General features: G+C 36.0%; 1 protein-coding gene across 4 annotated transcripts; it reads left to right on the top strand.

Annotated features, from left to right (window-relative positions):
* LOC139960338 (nose resistant to fluoxetine protein 6-like) lies at positions 1-15946 on the top strand. 4 transcript variants are annotated; one of them, XM_071958650.1, is made up of 18 exons: positions 1-493; positions 1460-1683; positions 2141-2289; positions 2815-2893; positions 3473-3575; positions 4296-4507; positions 5232-5276; positions 5676-5822; positions 6031-6066; positions 7086-7179; positions 7576-7668; positions 8191-8359; positions 8847-8926; positions 9244-9354; positions 10165-10303; positions 11392-11578; positions 12339-12481; positions 12863-15946. In XM_071958650.1, exons 2-18 carry the CDS (start codon positions 1479-1481, stop codon positions 12974-12976), a joined length of 2106 nt encoding a protein of 701 aa, XP_071814751.1. In that variant the 5' UTR covers positions 1-493; positions 1460-1478; the 3' UTR covers positions 12977-15946. The 4 variants fall into 4 exon arrangements, with proteins under 4 accessions (XP_071814751.1, XP_071814763.1, XP_071814746.1 ...); XM_071958662.1 differs by lacking the exon at positions 6031-6066 and having other exon boundaries at positions 1-452; positions 5676-5858; XM_071958645.1 differs by lacking the exon at positions 6031-6066 and having other exon boundaries at positions 5676-5858.
* The last annotated feature ends 1576 nt before the right edge of the window (positions 15947-17522 follow it).

Here is a 17522-nt window from a genome sequence, read left to right as displayed (position 1 = left end):
TTCGGACCGGATACCCTTTTATTGATGTATATATATAAACCAAGTTCTTGTCTGTCCAGAGTTAAACAAAATGCAGCTGGGAGATTTCAGCGACTGCTTCTCTTTGATTCAAATAGTTGTCAAGTTAAATTTATGACTAACATCCTTCTAGACCGCCGTACATATTCCATTGTGTGCTATTACGCAATACGTCATGTGCCGATTTCACCCGTGGTTGCTTCCAACGAACTGATATCCACGTTCTTGACGATGACACGAAACCACAGAGTGTTGCATTTTTGTGTACGAAACATCAGTAACGCATGCTTGCAATTGTTTGATAAAGCAGAAACTACATTACATGCGTTTATGTGGTGTGTCGGGGGCGACGGAAGTCACGTTCACAACAAAAAAAGTTCTGTGGTTAACACACACAGCAGTCATCAGCAATTATAATAAAGCGGCATATCGAGGCAAGTTGATGAACAATTAAATCTATTTCAAACTTCAAAGGGTGCGTAACACTTAAGTATATCTCTTCGTTTTTCATTGGGATCAGCTCATCAAGTTACTTGCAACGTTAGTAACTAATACTAATAATACCACAAACTAAGCCCAGACTATAGTATTAGTAGTACTAGTACTAGAGTCACTTTTGTGAGCTCTGATTTTCAAGGATCTTACTTAGGTTAATTATGTTTGACCAGTGAGCTGTTATTAGAATAATAGCAGTTCCGTGGTTAGGCCTAGTTTGTAACAGTCGGAACCAAAGGCGTCATTTATGTTTGGCTTATCAGCTACACTATGATCGCTAAGATTTGTTCCTAATTTCATGAACCAAACTATGTTGCGAAGCAATGCTAGATGGTTATCTGATTGGTTCAATCATTATTCCGCAAGATATATACTGTTATAAGGTACCTCAAATTCTTTATGTATGCCTATGGCTTATAAGTCCTGTGTAGTTTATTTAGTTAAATTAAATCAGGCAAACTCAGGCCATAGGAACGAAATGTTTAGCCTACGTTAGTACCTACCATCTGAATTCCCCATAGCTTCTGCCAAAAATTGCATTGTTAATGAAGAATATATTATTTACACGAAGAAGATTTTCCATGACCCAATTGTCAAATCATCAAATGAGGAATATGCCTTTAAGTGTACCATTCTGTTTTATCTGCTCTAGAAAAAGCCTGCTCATTAGCCACCATATTTACCCTTCCTTTTTTTGGGGGGGGGGGTGGGAGGGAGGGGTGTGGGACATACCAGTCAAGACATGGAATACACCCAATATCACCTCAACCATAGGGTAATAGATTAGAGGACAGATAAATGGACAGAAGAGTTGTTGGAAAGTAATACACCATGAAATGCTGGTTGGAGTTTGAACAGGGGAAAAAACAACGTTATTTCATTTTCTAGTATATTTTGGGCAATTCTGATAACCATTAAATGTTTATCTTCCATCGTTCCTGTATAGATCGTCTAAGTTGTGCAACATGTCATCTTTTGGTCCAATGTTTGGTCTCTTGGTGATGTCCCTCTGCTTCTCATTTTCCTCCTCAATGACACATGAAATGATGCGAGGGATGTTGTACAGTGAGACAGAGATTCATCTGCCCATAGATAAGTCTGAACAAATTTCAGCAGAGTGTAACAGTACGCTCCAAAATCTGACGGATAAGACAGCAATCTTGAAAGATGGTAAGCACTGACAATGAATAAACAGCAACAATGAAAAATTGGTAAAAGATTTTTGTTATGAATATGGAATGAGTTGACTAAACATGTAGTTCAGCTAGTATTCCACTTTGTGGGATGAATTAATTTACAAGTGTTTATGTACATTTTCAGTCTCTATTTAACGATCTGTCTAAAGTGAAAGAAAGCTCATTTTAAACCATTGAAATGATTCACAAAAAACTCCATGTAAATCTGCACTTAAATTAGTTTAACGGTTTAAGCCTCTTGCGAATGAGATTCGCCGACCCCACTTTGAGGTGATACACAAAACCATCCTGGAAATAGTCATTTGGGTTGGCGTGACTGTATGCACTTGTAATGCCAAGTTTTAATCATATATGCTTACTTTTCACCTCTGAAGGTGCTTATCCTGTGTATTTCCGCAAATAATCATATCAATGTCTTTTCAAACTAACAGCTCTTGATGCTGCTGGGAAACCAGGGGCCGGATTATCGGCGGGAAATATTAACATGCTTGGTCACTTCGATGAGTGCGATAACATCGATGACTTCAAATACTGTATGATAATACTTAATGTCAACCACTCTAATGTAGGAGGGTTGCAGGTAAGTAGAGTTCTTTTCATTATATACTTTATTTCTAACCTTTAGATCTATTGTGAGTGCGCTGCAGTATTTCTTTGCTATATTTTCACAAGTTTTGGCCTTTCAGCTGATGAAAGTATCCAGTAAACTGGATCTAGTAAACGTTGAAGCCACTGGGTCTAGTATTACATGCTGAAGCATTGCCACAAACATTTATGACAGATTCTACATTTTATTGAAACATGCTGGCTATAAGTTAAAGAAAACAAATCCATCATTCACTAGGTTTATAAAGTACCTTTTAAAAGTGGAAATAAAATATGATTTATAAAGAAAAAGAAAGAATTGGAAACAATTACTGATGATACTCAAAATACCAACCAGTCACTTTTCTTAATTTTTCGTGAATTTTTAGGGAACATAATCAACGGCAGTCAATGTTTCTTCTGATAGAGTGATCACTGATTTTACCATACTCTGTGAATAGCTGTAAAATGTGTGAATTTGCCAATTAATTTCTTACTGACCTTGCTCTGCTTTGTATAGTTGCCTGTGACGTATGGTCTCTGTGTGCCAGAGGAATGCTCAGAGGGGGACGTTGTCAGTGGAATAGAGATATTCTTTGGTTTGTTCATTATTTAGTATATTTTTAAAATATTTTAATTTGTCAGGTTGCATCACAAAATGCTATGCGAAATGGGCAAATTTGCTATACAAGTGTAAAAAATGTAAAAGCAGATTTTGTTCACAGGTAACATAGTCTTTTGTATTGGAATATCCAGAGCCTTCGAAAGTGCTATAAAATGTTTGAGCATTAAATTATTCCCTGAATATCGTTTTCAGTTAACCTTTGGCCTCAGTTGTTATTAAAAGCACTCTTCTGCTGTCATTTTGACAAATTTTCCTTGGATCTTGGTCTAAGCATATATGGAATGTTACTTTTCATAAACAGTACTTTGAAGGAAAAAAATTTAAGTGGGAAAAGTATAAAACAGCAAAGAAGTATAAAATTAAGTATTTTTAAGAAAGTATCGAACATGTAACATGTTGAAAAAATAGAAACATTGCATCAGAATTCATCATATGGTGAAAACCAAATGAAATGACTTTGCTTATTGACTTCAAAGGTGAGAACACGGAAACCTGTTGTGCTGATCTGCAAAATAAAAGTATTTTCTCTAATTTCTCTTCTTTTTTTTTTCAGAGGGTTTAGAAAACATGTTCCACATCCCATTAGCTAATATACAGAGTGTTATCTGCACGAGCCACCCTCACCATCGCTTTGACTGGAAGTTTAAATTAACATTGTAAGTTTTCCTTCAAATGCTGTATTCTCTGTAGTTCCCCTCTCCCCCTTCCCCTTCCCCCTTCCCAGTTAATCCCCCTCCCCCTTCCCAGTTAATCCCCCTCCCCCTTCCCAGTTACTCCCCCTTCCCAGTTAATCCCCCTCCCCCTTCCCAGTTAATCCCCCTTCCTTCAATTCTGCTCACTCTGATACTCATACCCTGCATGTTTACTGTACCTTTTGTTTAATACAAAGAGGCAAGAAAAATCAAAAGTTTTTTAAGTAAAACACTGAGAAAAAGAAAATTAGGAGTAAGTAAACCTTTTAACATCTCAAATACATCTTTCTAGCTGTTTCTCTTTTCATAGGGTGGGAGGATGGGTGGGGGGAGGCAGCAATGGCGTGCAGTGTGTAACAGACTAACAGGAACACCAAAATTGTCATAACTTTGAAATTATTACATGAGTAGAGTGACCTACAGTATGCATGATTTCAAATCAGTAAGGAGAAGAATTTTCTGTTTCATGCTTATCTATTTGACATTCTCCCATATTCATAATGATTATTGATAATATCTTTTGTTAAATTTTGTAGCTTCCTGTGTCTTAGACAAGCTATTAATTTGATCATTTATGAATATGCATTAGATTGTTCCCATGACTTCAAGATATACTGGAAACCTCATTAAACCAGGCACATTGATAGTAATAGCCTATTGATTTTTATCTGGTTTTATTTTCAGAACCTTTTTTAGTTTGCTGTTTCTCTTAGTGGTTTTATCATCTCTTTACCATGCCTGGTATCACTCTCCAGCCTGTAAGAGTGTACAGTATGCTCCACTTGATGAACAAGGTATATTACACCAACATGAAAATAATTCACCGGAGCAAGTGTTGCCAGATGCCTCAGCAAGCATCACAGCTGAAGTTCTGCCCGGTACAGATATCAGAACAGGTAAGTATTGTACTTCCTATAGAATTCACATAAGTTTAAGTTTGATGTGTAACATTTCACTGCATATTTGATGCATACAATGTACATTCAGAGGCCGTCATAAGTTTTTAACATTTTTCAAAAGATCTGTGAAAGAGGATTGGAATTGAATCCTTGACCTCAAGATAATAAGTTTTGCCTTCTACAACACTGAGTTATCCAATCCTTAGTTCAATGCGATCATTATGAAGTAATCATTTCTTTGCTGAGGTGTTTCAGTCAGAAGGAATCACGACCCAGTTTCACTCATCTGGAAAGCTGTAGGGAAGGGATTTTGAGATAAATTCAGTCTTTTCATCCATAGGTTTCAGTAAATCATGAACGTAAAAAATGGCTGGAAGATAATTTAGGAATTTTCAAAGGGCAAAGAAATTATTGCCTAGACTAGACAAAAAATTAACAGGAATCAGTTTTTTTGTTATGTACAGTCTACTTTCCCATCTCATTAGCATGTACAGCCCTCTTCTTTCCCATTAATAATTTTAATCAGTTTTCATTGGTTACCACAGATTTGATCCAACTTTGGGAAGGGGGAGGGAATCTTGTAGTTAACTCCACCCTCCATGGATGTGCAGGTTTTTTGGCCAGCTCACTGCAACAAGAAAAAAGACTAGAAATTACCATTTGACCAAGACTAATTTAATTTGAATTTAATGATAAAATGTGTGTTGAAATTGTTTTCCAGATGAAGAAGAATCAAATACAGTACGATTCCAGAGAAGGAAGGAAGGTAAAATCGCTTTTTCATTTCAAATTTTCCTTTTTTGACTTTGTCATAGTCACTTTTTGTGCAGCTTCTCGAGTTGATTTTCATACAATTCTTTTATAAACTTCTTCACGAATATCCCGTAACCATTGTAGTTCATTTGTGCAAATTATGGAGTGTCATCTCAAGTAATGAAATTGAAAATTATGAAGTTGTTGAAATTTCTCTTTGAATTTGATTAATATTTAATGAGGAAAATAAAAGAAAAAAGGTTCTGGCTGACAAAATGTTAAAAAATCAAACAATATTTACTTACTAAATATCCTTTATTTGGTGCAAAAGAAAGGCTTGGAGAGTGTCTTTATGTGATAAACCGCAATCTTATTTGATTAATGCGGCTACAATTTATCTTCCTCCATCTAGGGCCGTACCTGAAGATTTTCAACCAAATTGTGTTCAGTTTTGCTCTGCCTCAAAATCTGCCCAAGCTGCTGTCAGTGAAAGTCTCCAAAGAGAGCATATCGTGTCTCCATGGTATCCGGGTCATCAGTATGCTCTGGGTCATTCTAGGTCACGTTTTCTCCATTTGTTCCACCACAGCAATAAGTAAGTGACATAAGACAAGCCATGTATCCATGGTATCCGGGTCATCAGTATGCTCTGGGTCATTCTAGGTCACATTTTCTCCATTTGTTCCACCACAGCAATAAGTAAGTGACATAAGACAAGTCATGTCTCCACGGTATCCGGGTCATCAGTATGCTCTGGGTCATTCTAGGTCACGTTTTCTCCATTAGTTCCACCACAGCAATAAGTAAGTGACATAAGACAAGTCATGTCTCCACGGTATCCGGGTCATCAGTATGCTCTGGGTCATTCTAGGTCACGTTTTCTCCATTGGTGCCACCGCAGCAATAAGTAAGTGATATAAGACAAGCCATGTATCCATGGTATCCGGGTCATCAGTATGCTTTGGGCCATTCTAGGTCACGTTTTCTCCATTGGTGCCACCGCAGCAATAAGTAAGTGATATAAGACAAGCCATATATCTATGATATCCGGGTCATTATAGTGTATTCTGGGTTATTCTATGCTTACAATTAATGATAGTGTGCTAGCCATATGACACACAAACAGCCATGTTGCTTAGATCTTCAGTTTTCTCTGTGTCATTCTACAAAGTGCATTCTGTTGGTGCTACCATAGCTATAGGAATTAGCATTAATAATAGCCAATGGCAGAAGAAGATAGGCCTTTGTCTGCATGTTATTTGAGTCTTTAGTATGCTGTCGGTCTTTGAAGGAATCACCGCGGTTACCGTTTAGTTAGTGAAGTAGTCAAGGATGGACGAACAGCTGTGTTTCCATGGAATTTGGGTCCTCAGTATGCTTTGGATAATTCCACTCTCTTGGTGGTAGTACTATAGTTACAAGCTAGTCAGTATTTAAACCAACCAATGACGGAAGAATATCCATGTCGCCATGGTAGCTGGCGGCTGTTCTAAGCCTTGCATACTTTGTTTATTCATACTGACATAATCGTTACAGTAACTAACCAATGAGAAAATAACATTTTGACCAATATATTCTTACCATCAGTATAATGTGAGCCACACTGGGATCATGTATAAATTTACCCATAATGCCACACATCATGGTAATTATGTAGTACCTATTAGTCTTGTTCATTTGTAAGTAAACTAAAATCACAAAGTACATGTCATGGCTCCTAGACTTTCATAAACTCATTAACCCAAACCGTATGATAGTGGTCGTAAAATAGAATTTCTTGTGTGATTTTCATCATTTGCATTTATGTACATTCCTCCTACAGTGAACCCATTGACTGGTTTAGTGTGGCTGTCGAGGTACGGCTTCCTTACAGTATCCAATGCATTCTTCTCTGTGGATTCTTTCTTTGTCATGAGGTAATCCTTAATTCATATTTTTTATTTCCCTTAGGCAATTCCATTCAGCAGATTATAAAGTGGTTAACTTGTGTTGTGATGAAAGTTTACGATAAACTAATCACAGAAATCTTTTCCACGTGATGTTATGGAACAATAGCTATTGTGTGCACTCATCATTGAGTCGTTCAGTGTGTGGGCGTCAGTCAGTCCTAAGGGCTATCACATGTTTTGAAACACAATTGATGCATGTTCAATAATTTTTGGACAAACAAAATTTGATAAACATTCACATTGCAATAACTTGCCTGATTATTCAGTGTCACAAGATCCAGATTATAAATCTCCGTTTCTCTGCTTCCACTTCGATTGGTTGGGTTAAGATACCCACTTCTTGTTCATATGTTTATTCTACAGTGGCCTGTTGGTGACATACATCACATTAAAACAACTCAAGAAAAGGCAAGGGAAAATACCATGGCATTGGTTTTATTTCCATCGATATTGGAGGTTAGTTATACACTTAAATTATTGCAACACCTATCCCTGGGTGGTTACCATTAGGCTTTAGCCATGTTGTTGTTATTTGTTTGTTTTGATTTGTAAACACCCGTGCCTTTTGCTCTCGTATCTTGCTCATACCTTTTTCTGTTATGAGTTGTTATTACACACACATGTCCAAACTGGTATTTCAAAATGATGGTAAGTGAAATAAACAACAATCTTGCCTTTACCCTGTGAAGTAGTTAACATAAACTTGTCTGAGTCATCAAAATATAGAAACTTGTATTTAACCAGGGGAAAAAAAAGGATAATGTGGACGATACATTCCTCTGAGTGTTTAGAGGAGATTTAATTGGTAAGGAAAAAGGTATTGTAATCACTAGTGTGGAAGCAGGGACACTGAGAGGGGGGGTTAAATGGGGAGTGCAGGGGGGGGGTGATGGGGGCAGGACTCATCAGAAATCATAAAATAAAAAAATCTAACATACATGAAAAAATGGGATTTGTTTTTGGTTGTTATTGTAATAGATTATCTCCTGCCCTGGCTGCAACAATGCTATTCTACATTTACATCACTCCTTACTTTGGCCATGGACCCTACGCTGAGGCTTTATCGGTCAGATCTAGTTGTCCGAAGTACTGGTGGACTAATCTGCTCTATATCAACAACTTTTACCCCATAAGTGGCAATACTATGGTGAGAAATGTTTTTGTTTCTTTGTATTGCAATGAGGTGAAGAAGAAAGAAATATACATATAAGTATCTCTTTTGAGATCCGGCTTTAAGAATCACAAATGATTTCGAGTTGGTTAGCATCATGTTTGATCTCTAGAGTAAGGCAAATATGTCACCAAAACAGAACTAGAATTGTTTGATACAGGTGACAAACGCCTACAGTGGAATTACCACCTTCCTCACCGGTTTCAAACCCTCTGGAAATACAATCAGCGTCCATAGCCTAGTGGTTAGGGTGTCCGCATATAAAGCGTGAGGCCCAGGTTCGAACCCCGGTGGAGGCTGGAAGTTTTTTCACTTGATATTTCAACTCATTACGATATAAATTTATATACATATATATAGATTATAATATATATATATATATATATATATTCTCAGCAATGAATGTTTCACTGTCTGTTCATTCTCTTGAACTACTCCGTCTATCGTTTATTTCCACTCCTAGTGTATACCTTGGGTCTGGTATCTGGCTAATGATATGCAGTTCTTCATCATCAGTCCACTTATTCTCATACCTTTGTACTAGTGAGTTCATCTTTTACATTTTTAATTTTTGACTGCCAAACTTAAGATATCACATTATAGGTCAAGCTTAATCTTTCCCTGTTTCCACTCCAGTAAATAAATGTATAAACCTTTTCATTTGTGTAACATTTTGCCCATTCAGTATGATAACATTTTTGCTTTATGATACAGAATAAATTATTTACTTATTCTTATTTCCTCTGACCTCATTGATGTTTTCAGTGTTATGAATGGAATGTTCACACTTTCTATAAATTCATGTGGATATCCTATACCCTAGATTTCAATCCTAAATTCCAGTTTATATTTCTTGACAGCATTCCATGGGTTGGCCTGTGCCTCATAGGAACACTCTGTCTTGCAAGTATATCTATCACAGGAGTCCTTGTCGGCATTTATGACTTTCCAGCCGCTAGTATGAACTTCCAGTGAGTCTTCTCCTAGATTTATAAATGTAAATTAAAAAAGAAATATGAAATATAAAATAAATTTTAAAAAATGATAAAAAGTTGAAAAGGACATTCCTAGACCTTATGAATAATAATAATATAACAAGAATCAACAGTTATGTTTACGACGCTTAAGCGACCACAAACGTGGGAGAAACCCACAGGGGCTTATGGATTACAACTGACACGTCGGGTGGCTTCCAATTCAACATTTTAACTCAAATTTGGAATCTTTACAATTTAAAAAGTCATTTCAGATGGGAAAACCATAGATTGCTCTCGAATTAAAAACCCACTTTACTATAACCCGGCTGGTTATCGAACCCCGAACCTCCCGAATGCTAAGCCTCATTGCTTTAAATGCCGCCGCCTTTATCCACTCGGCCACAGCACCATGAATAATCTGATTAAGAGGATACGTAAGTTAAGGAGGAAGATGCAACCAGTAGTAGGTATCAAAATATTTCAGAATGTTCTGTGAACTCTAACAGTTTTCCTCTGAAGTGTGAAGGGGAGTCGGGTTAGGAGCAGGGGCACCTGGGAATTAAAGAGTGAGCCAATGGAGGAGAAAGTAGTGATCTATTGACAAATCTTAATGATCCTGTTTAGTTAGACTTGGAATTTTTCAGAGAGTAAGGTTTAAATGAAAAGCAGAAACTTTTGGAAGCCCTACCAGTTTTTCTTCATAGCCTATTTAGTAGCCTGACCACCACAGGGCAAGAGCTCCAAATCTCTGGGGCAAAATGTCTTGACTTCTTGACAATGGACCTTTCTTAAATTTGTCCACAGGACCGATCCCCAAAGTCACGCAAGTTTCTCTGATGTCATCTACAACAAGCCTTATTGCCGAATCACTCCGTATTTAGCTGGAATGGTCCTTGGTTACATCTTGTACAAGTACCCCAAGAAATCTATTAAGATTCATTGGGTGAGGACTAGATCAATTATACAAGAATATGTCATTTCAATCGTTACTACAAAACTTTGAGGTAAAGGTTTTCAATTGAAAACTACTGTAATAGTTTATGAGATAATGTTCAAAATTTTCCCCTATCTGCTGATTTAAGGATTTTGTGATGTGTTTTATTTCTGTCTGTTGCTATACCATCTGTAATGTGTTTTATTTCTGTCTGTTGCTATAACATCTGTAATGTATTTTATTTCTGTCTGTTGCTCTAACATCTGTTATGTATTTTATTTCTGTCTGTTGCTCTTACATCTGTAATGTGTTTTATTTCAGTCTGTTGCTATAACATCTGTAATGTATTTTATTTCAGTATGTTTCTATAACATCTGTTATGTGTTTTATTTCAGTTGTTGCTATGACATCTGCAATGTATTTTATTTCAGTATGTTTCTAAAACATCTGTTATGTGTTTTATTTCAGTTGTTGCTATGACATCTGTAATGTGTTTTATTTCAGCTGTTGCTATAACATCTGTAATGTGTTTTATTTCTGTCTGTTGCTCTAACATCTGTAATGTATTTTATTTCAGTATGTTTCTATAACATTTGTGATGTGTTTTATATCAGTCTGTTGCTATAAAATCTGTAATGTATTTTATTTCTGTCTGTTGCTCTAACATCTGTTATGTATTTTATTTCTGTCTGTTGCTCTTACATCTGTAATGTGTTTTATTTCAGTCTGTTGCTATAACATCTGTGATGTGTTTATACTTCAGTATGTTTCTATAACATTTGTGATGTGTTTTATATCAGTCTGTTGCTATAAAATCTGTAATGTGTTTTATTTCTGTCTGTTGCTCTTACATCTGTTGTGTGTTTTATTTCAGTCTGTTGCTATAACATCTGTAATGTGTTTATACCTCAGTATGTTGCTATAACATCTGTAATGTGTTTTATTTCAGTCTGTTGCTCTAACATCTGTCATGTGTTTTATTTCTGTCTGTTGCTCTTACATCTGTAATGTGTTTTATTTCAGTCTGTTGCTATAACATCTGTTATGTGTTTTATTTCTGTCTGTTGCTCTAACATTTTCAATTTGTTTAATTTCAGACTGTTGCTCTAACAGCTTGGATAGTTGCCTGTGGAATTGGTTATGCATGCATCTATGCCGTCTACCCTAACTACAATGGCCATCCCTGGTCTCGAGCTGGAAACATCTTGTATGAAGCTTTCTGTCGGTTTGCATGGGGTGTCTCTCTCACATGGGTCATTTTTGCTTGTCACTATGGCTACGGAGGTGGGTAGTATTTCTAGCCATCACATGTAAACCTTTGATTTGCTATTTTCAATAGCTTTCTTGTGACCTCAATAAAATTCACTATCAAATTAATTCTTAGTTTGTGATCAGAATTCACCCAAAGTTTGGCAGTTGATGAAGTTACATCTTATCAATTACATGACTGGCTGTTTCCTCTCTCCAAAAAACGTCTTTGGTTACCATAGCAACTTCAAAATGAAAGGGTTTATTCTTTTCCATGCCAGATTAGTGAGAATTTAAAATCAAGCTGGACAGCTGAGAATTTGTTTTACAAGTTTTTCATATTAAAGGCATTGAAGACTCGCCCCAAACCCCGCGCTCTGAAAAGCTAACTTTCCGTTGCTTGCAAGTGACGTTTTCTGCTTGTCGCTACAAAATGCAGACAGTAATGAAACGTGATACCTTGTAATCTTTAGCTGGACCTGAGATGTCCATAGCTGTATCGTTTGTTCACTGTGTTGTGGGTATTGACCCCAGCTGTATGTACTGACTGTACACTAGTGTCTAATTACTGAAGGTAGCAAGCTGTGTGAGTATTTTCTGGGATCGATGGTGGTGTCTAAAACTTATGTTACACCTCATTCGAAACTAGGTCAGATTACAGGCATTAGACGGTTCTTTTTGCGCGAGACTTCACACCCTTTAACAGAACAGGCCAGTGGTGCAGACCTAATTAATAAAATTCCCATTCAAGCTTGATATTATGATACATCACATTTCTTTCTTCTGTTTATATCAGGTTGGGTTAATTCCTTCCTTGGCCATCCTCTTTGGGCACCGTTAGGAAGGCTCACGTACACTGCATATCTTCTACATCCCATTATGATTCTTCTCTTCATCTCCCACGAAGGCACTGTGATGTATCTATCTATCGCCCTCACGGTAAGCCAATAGCAAGCAGCATTCATATTTGTAATACTTCTCCTCCCTAACTGTAAAATGTATTTTCCAAGGAATTCTTTGATAGGAAATAAAGTACCTCCTTTACATAAAAAAACAAAACCCAAAATAACAATACCAAACATGAAAATATTCCCATCTAACTTTCTTGCATCACACAAATACAAAGTTTTTAAATCGGTTTTATCGGATCAGATGATTATCATCACAGATATTAAATACCAGTCATATCTGACTATAAATCAGTCAAAATGGGGAATGGAAATTTATTATGTATTTAATTAATTAATTTATTTCAATGCAAAAAATGAGATTTTGATGTATTGTTCTTCTCCCATTTCTTTCTCATTTGTTTCTTCTCAGTCCTTTTACTTTGCTGGAATCACTCTCATTTCTTACGGCTGTGCGGCCATCTTGTCTCTCATGTTAGAATTTCCTCTGGTTGGTTTGGAGAAAATATTCCTCCCAAGAAATTAGATGTGCCGGCTGGAATGTCCGGTAGATGTAAGAAACCATTTTCTCACAGCCGCCATTTAGGTTGTAAATTTCTTGTTTGGCTCGGGGTGGGGAAGGGTGGGGGAGGGGAGTGGAAACCATGGTTTACTGAAAGAGTTTACAATTTTTACAATTTCTGTATAGTTGTCTTTGACAATATAATCGGAGCGACTGTATTAAGTGCCATTTAAAAATTCTGCCCTGTACAGCGTTAATTGATATAAACTCTGAAAGTATTTTAAATGTAGTTATATTTCAGATTAAACTGCAATTGTTTAACATTGAAAACTGAAATCATTCATGCCAATCGTTACTGCCAACATTTGAAGAAGAAAAAATGTGTCACTTAGGGATAAAAATATGTAGGTAAAATGAGCCCAAACGATATATATATTTTATTATTTTAACATTTCAACAAACTTACTGATGTAACATTCCATGTCATTATATGGGTAATTCAGAGTGTTTGAAATCGTAACAAAAACTCTTGCCAAGTTTTTCGAGTCAGACTTTACTTTTATGACAAAAATTCAACTTTGACCTGTAATCATTATCTTCAAAATGCTCGCCTGCACCAACATATTCTACTGAAATAGTTTTTTTTTTTTACAAGAAGCTTGCAAAGATGATATCATTTGAAATATAAACAATAGAGTTCGTACATTTAAGTTCTATATTCATATCACTCTCTCAACCATAGTCAAGCCCCCTTTCTTCCCCCCCCCCCCCCCACCCACCCTCAAAATAGGGAATTATTCATTAATTAAAGACTTCGGCCTTATAAATAATGAAATGACTAAATAACAAAAGTGCAAAGAAGAGGTGGTAATCATCTTACTTGTAAAATGTACATTAGTTTTTGTTTTTTACTATAGTATTCTTAGATGGAAGTGTTCATCTGGATATCAAAACTTGATGATCTCATTAAAATGTTGCCTAATCCTGCTCTTCACCCCCCCCCCACAAACCATCCCCTCCCACACCATACCCATAATTCTGCATTCAGAAATATCTTGGATATTAGGTAGCAGTAACATTAACCTAAATACATATTTGAGGAAATTTGGTTGATTGATGATTGTCTTATTCAAGACCAATAATGTTCCTATTTTTAAATGGATCTGTAGAATATCTTTCAGCAAAGTTTTGTTGGAATTCAGATCACCAACCAGAAATAATCTGCCTCACCCCCCAACCCCAACCCCCCCCCCCCGCCCCCTCCACCCTCTTAGTCACTTCCTCCAAATGTAACATTGTTTTAAACGTTGTGCAATGTTCAAACTAGATTGCTTGATCTTTTTGGCACAGCATTCTGGTATGGTATACTTATACTTCAGGTAGTTGTAAATAAATAAAAAAATAAAAGAGGTTGTCTTCTACATTTGAAATTTGAAATACATCATTGCCATATCATGTCATCTCAGATGTTTTTGTTACTTAACATGTTTTGTATTGTCTTTGCAATATTGTAGTATTTTTCATATTTTCTGGTATATCCTATCATGCCAATGTATCAGCATTTGTTTTAATAATCAGCTCAATATTACATATTTACAATTTATTTGAAATAATTTTACATTTTTGTTAGACATCTTAGTAAAATTTGGGATATAAATTTTAAAAAGAGTTATGTAAAACTATGTAAGGTATGATTGAGATATAATCTCATACTTCTTGTTTACTTATTCATTAAAGATTATTTAAAGTTTTACTAATTGGTTATTAATCAACAGGGAAATCTGATCCACAGTGCTCAATGTATTCCATACAGTGAACTTATACCAAAATTATTTATAAAGATCTTAAAGAAAACATTACCATAAAATATTAAAAGTAATTTTCCATATGAAATATTTAACAATAACTGAAATTGATCTTTGGCTGCCGGACTATTTATCAAAGGTTGTCAGTCTTTTGTAAGCATGCTATGACAACCTGTTCCAGTTGTACTTCACAAAGATACCTGTCATATATATACAAGCAAAAGATGGTGGTAGGTAGCAGAATCTTCACCAGAGGGTAACTGTAATCAAAGTAGAGACCAAGGGCACACTTTATCAGGGAGAAACTTACTCATAAAATCTTTAACGAGTAATACATATGTATTGTAGATGTATCATTTTGTAGAGCTATCATTTAAAGCGCATTTTATATGAAGTTATATTGTCATCGTCAATAATGTTTTATATCAACAGACAGAAATAACATATTTTAAGAGGTTTTTTACAATAAAAACGACTCCACTTTTTTAGTTTCTATTTTTATTAAGAAATGAGTATCAAATATGATCTTGAAACGAATTAGACGATATAATGACATAACACGGCATTAACATATTTACAAACGGCGCTCCATGGAGATCAAGCAGTTCGATTTTCAATCCGGATTTTATATGGTGACTCACGGAGGATATTTCCATGGAATCCTGGGGAGTATTAAGAAGCCTTCTGATGGGTCTTGCAAAATATCTACTTCTGCATCTTCCCGACTATTTCTCCTGGTAGAAACTAAAAGGCAGCTTCAAAACCGAGATTTTTCCTATTAACCAACGATGATAATCAGACTTGTTCTTGTGCCTTTCTGTGTTTGCGATGTATTCCCATTTTATTATTACTCTAAGCTTAAATGGTATGCTCTATGATGACATTCGGACTACATGCATGGAAACTACTATATGTTCGGAAAATGCTTGAACGACTGTTTGAAGAGGCTGACGAACGCATATTTCGTTTTCATGAATACAATGAATACACGAGGGCTATGTGACTGTTTTATAAGAAATTCTCTAAACAACTGAATCAAACTCCTTTTGGTGTATATATATATATTTATATATATATATACATACATACACCCACACACATAGTACACACATACATACATATATATATATATTAATATATATAGATATATATATATTAATATATATTCATATATATATATATATATATATATATATATATATATGCATACTTGAGAGTGGTATTTGAATAGACTTCTCAGTTTGACTATAACAATATTTTATCATTTAATTAATGAAAGAAAGAATAACAACCAATCTTGTTTGAATATTGTGAAAGCTGTACTGCATAAACCAGGAACTATGAAATACAGTTTTCGAAAGTCAACAACTTTATTAAACCTTCCGTGTTTTGCTGAATAACAAAAATAAAATTCATCAGAACAAGTGAAAGTTAAACAATAAGTAAAAAAAGTTCAGTCTTTTTTTAAAACATTCAGCAGTGAACATTGGTGGATTTAGGTGTACCTGGTGACGAGTTAAGATATTGGGAGCCACCGATAGGACGTATTCCTGGCAGAACACCACCCGAATGAAAGGTAAAATACTTCCCTCAAACACACCCATGATATAGAACGTCTTCTTGGTAGGCCTAGAACACCAACTTGGTATAAGCCTCCAAACATGGCAGAAATGTCTCTAGCAGACCACCTCCATGACAGAAAAGTCTCCCTAATAGAGCACCAAATTGATAGAGAACCTCCAGGTAGACCGTATCTCTAGCAAACACGTCTTGTAGAACACCTCCTTGGTGGAGCACCTCCATGATGGAACACCTCCTTGGTGGAGCACCTCCATTATAGAACACCTCCCTGGTGGAACCCAGCGTATATATAGAAGCGCAAAATACTCAAATTTATAGATAAATAGGCCTCGCACACACCGACAGAAATAGCGGGATTTTTCGGTGGCTGAAGTTCATTGTTAAGCAAAATTGCTGGTTATTATGTACATAATATATTCTTACAGACAAGTTGCATATTGATGACATTAATTAATGCAGAGAGCATCAGTGTCGATTAAATAAACCACGAAAGACTGTATATGTAACGAAAGTAAAGCTTTCGAAGACATCCATATATCCACATACATCCACATTGATGACATCACACTGTTGATATGGCATATTATAATAATAGGCCTACAAACAATATAGTGTTACGGTGTCTGCCATACGCAAACAGGATCAAATATGAACAGATAATAAACGAAGGAAGTCCAGAGAAGTGTTACCTTCCCTTTCTACGCTCCCCAAAAAACAAACCAGAAGACTACGTCCTCCCACTCATTCGTATGATCATATGAGTTCCACTACGGTGTTACTATGATGATTTACGCCAATTATGGCAACTGCGTACGAAAGATGCCCTCCCATAAAACCCATCCAAATGTATACAATGTGCAAATTGCATTGTGTCTGTACACAGTGTATAGGTGCAGAGTACTGTTTGATACAGTAAACACAGTAGGTAATAACAAACCAATATTAATTACATACCAAAATAAAAATTGGACCAGTGGCTGTTTAAGGCATAGCGTGGGGTTTATTCTGCATTGTACAGGTGCAGAGTACTGTGTGATACAGTACACATAGTAGATGAAATTGAACCAACATTACATCCTACATACAAAATTGGACCAGTGGCTGTTTAAGGCCTAGCCTGGGCTATATTCTGGTGGGCCTCTAACATGGGGTGATGGCAAAATCTCAATTAACCAATGTATACA

Source organism: Apostichopus japonicus, chromosome 3 (genome assembly GCF_037975245.1).
Source record: "Apostichopus japonicus isolate 1M-3 chromosome 3, ASM3797524v1, whole genome shotgun sequence".
Lineage (NCBI taxonomy): Eukaryota > Metazoa > Echinodermata > Holothuroidea > Aspidochirotida > Stichopodidae > Apostichopus > Apostichopus japonicus.
This window is presented reverse-complemented; position numbering and strand designations above follow the sequence as displayed.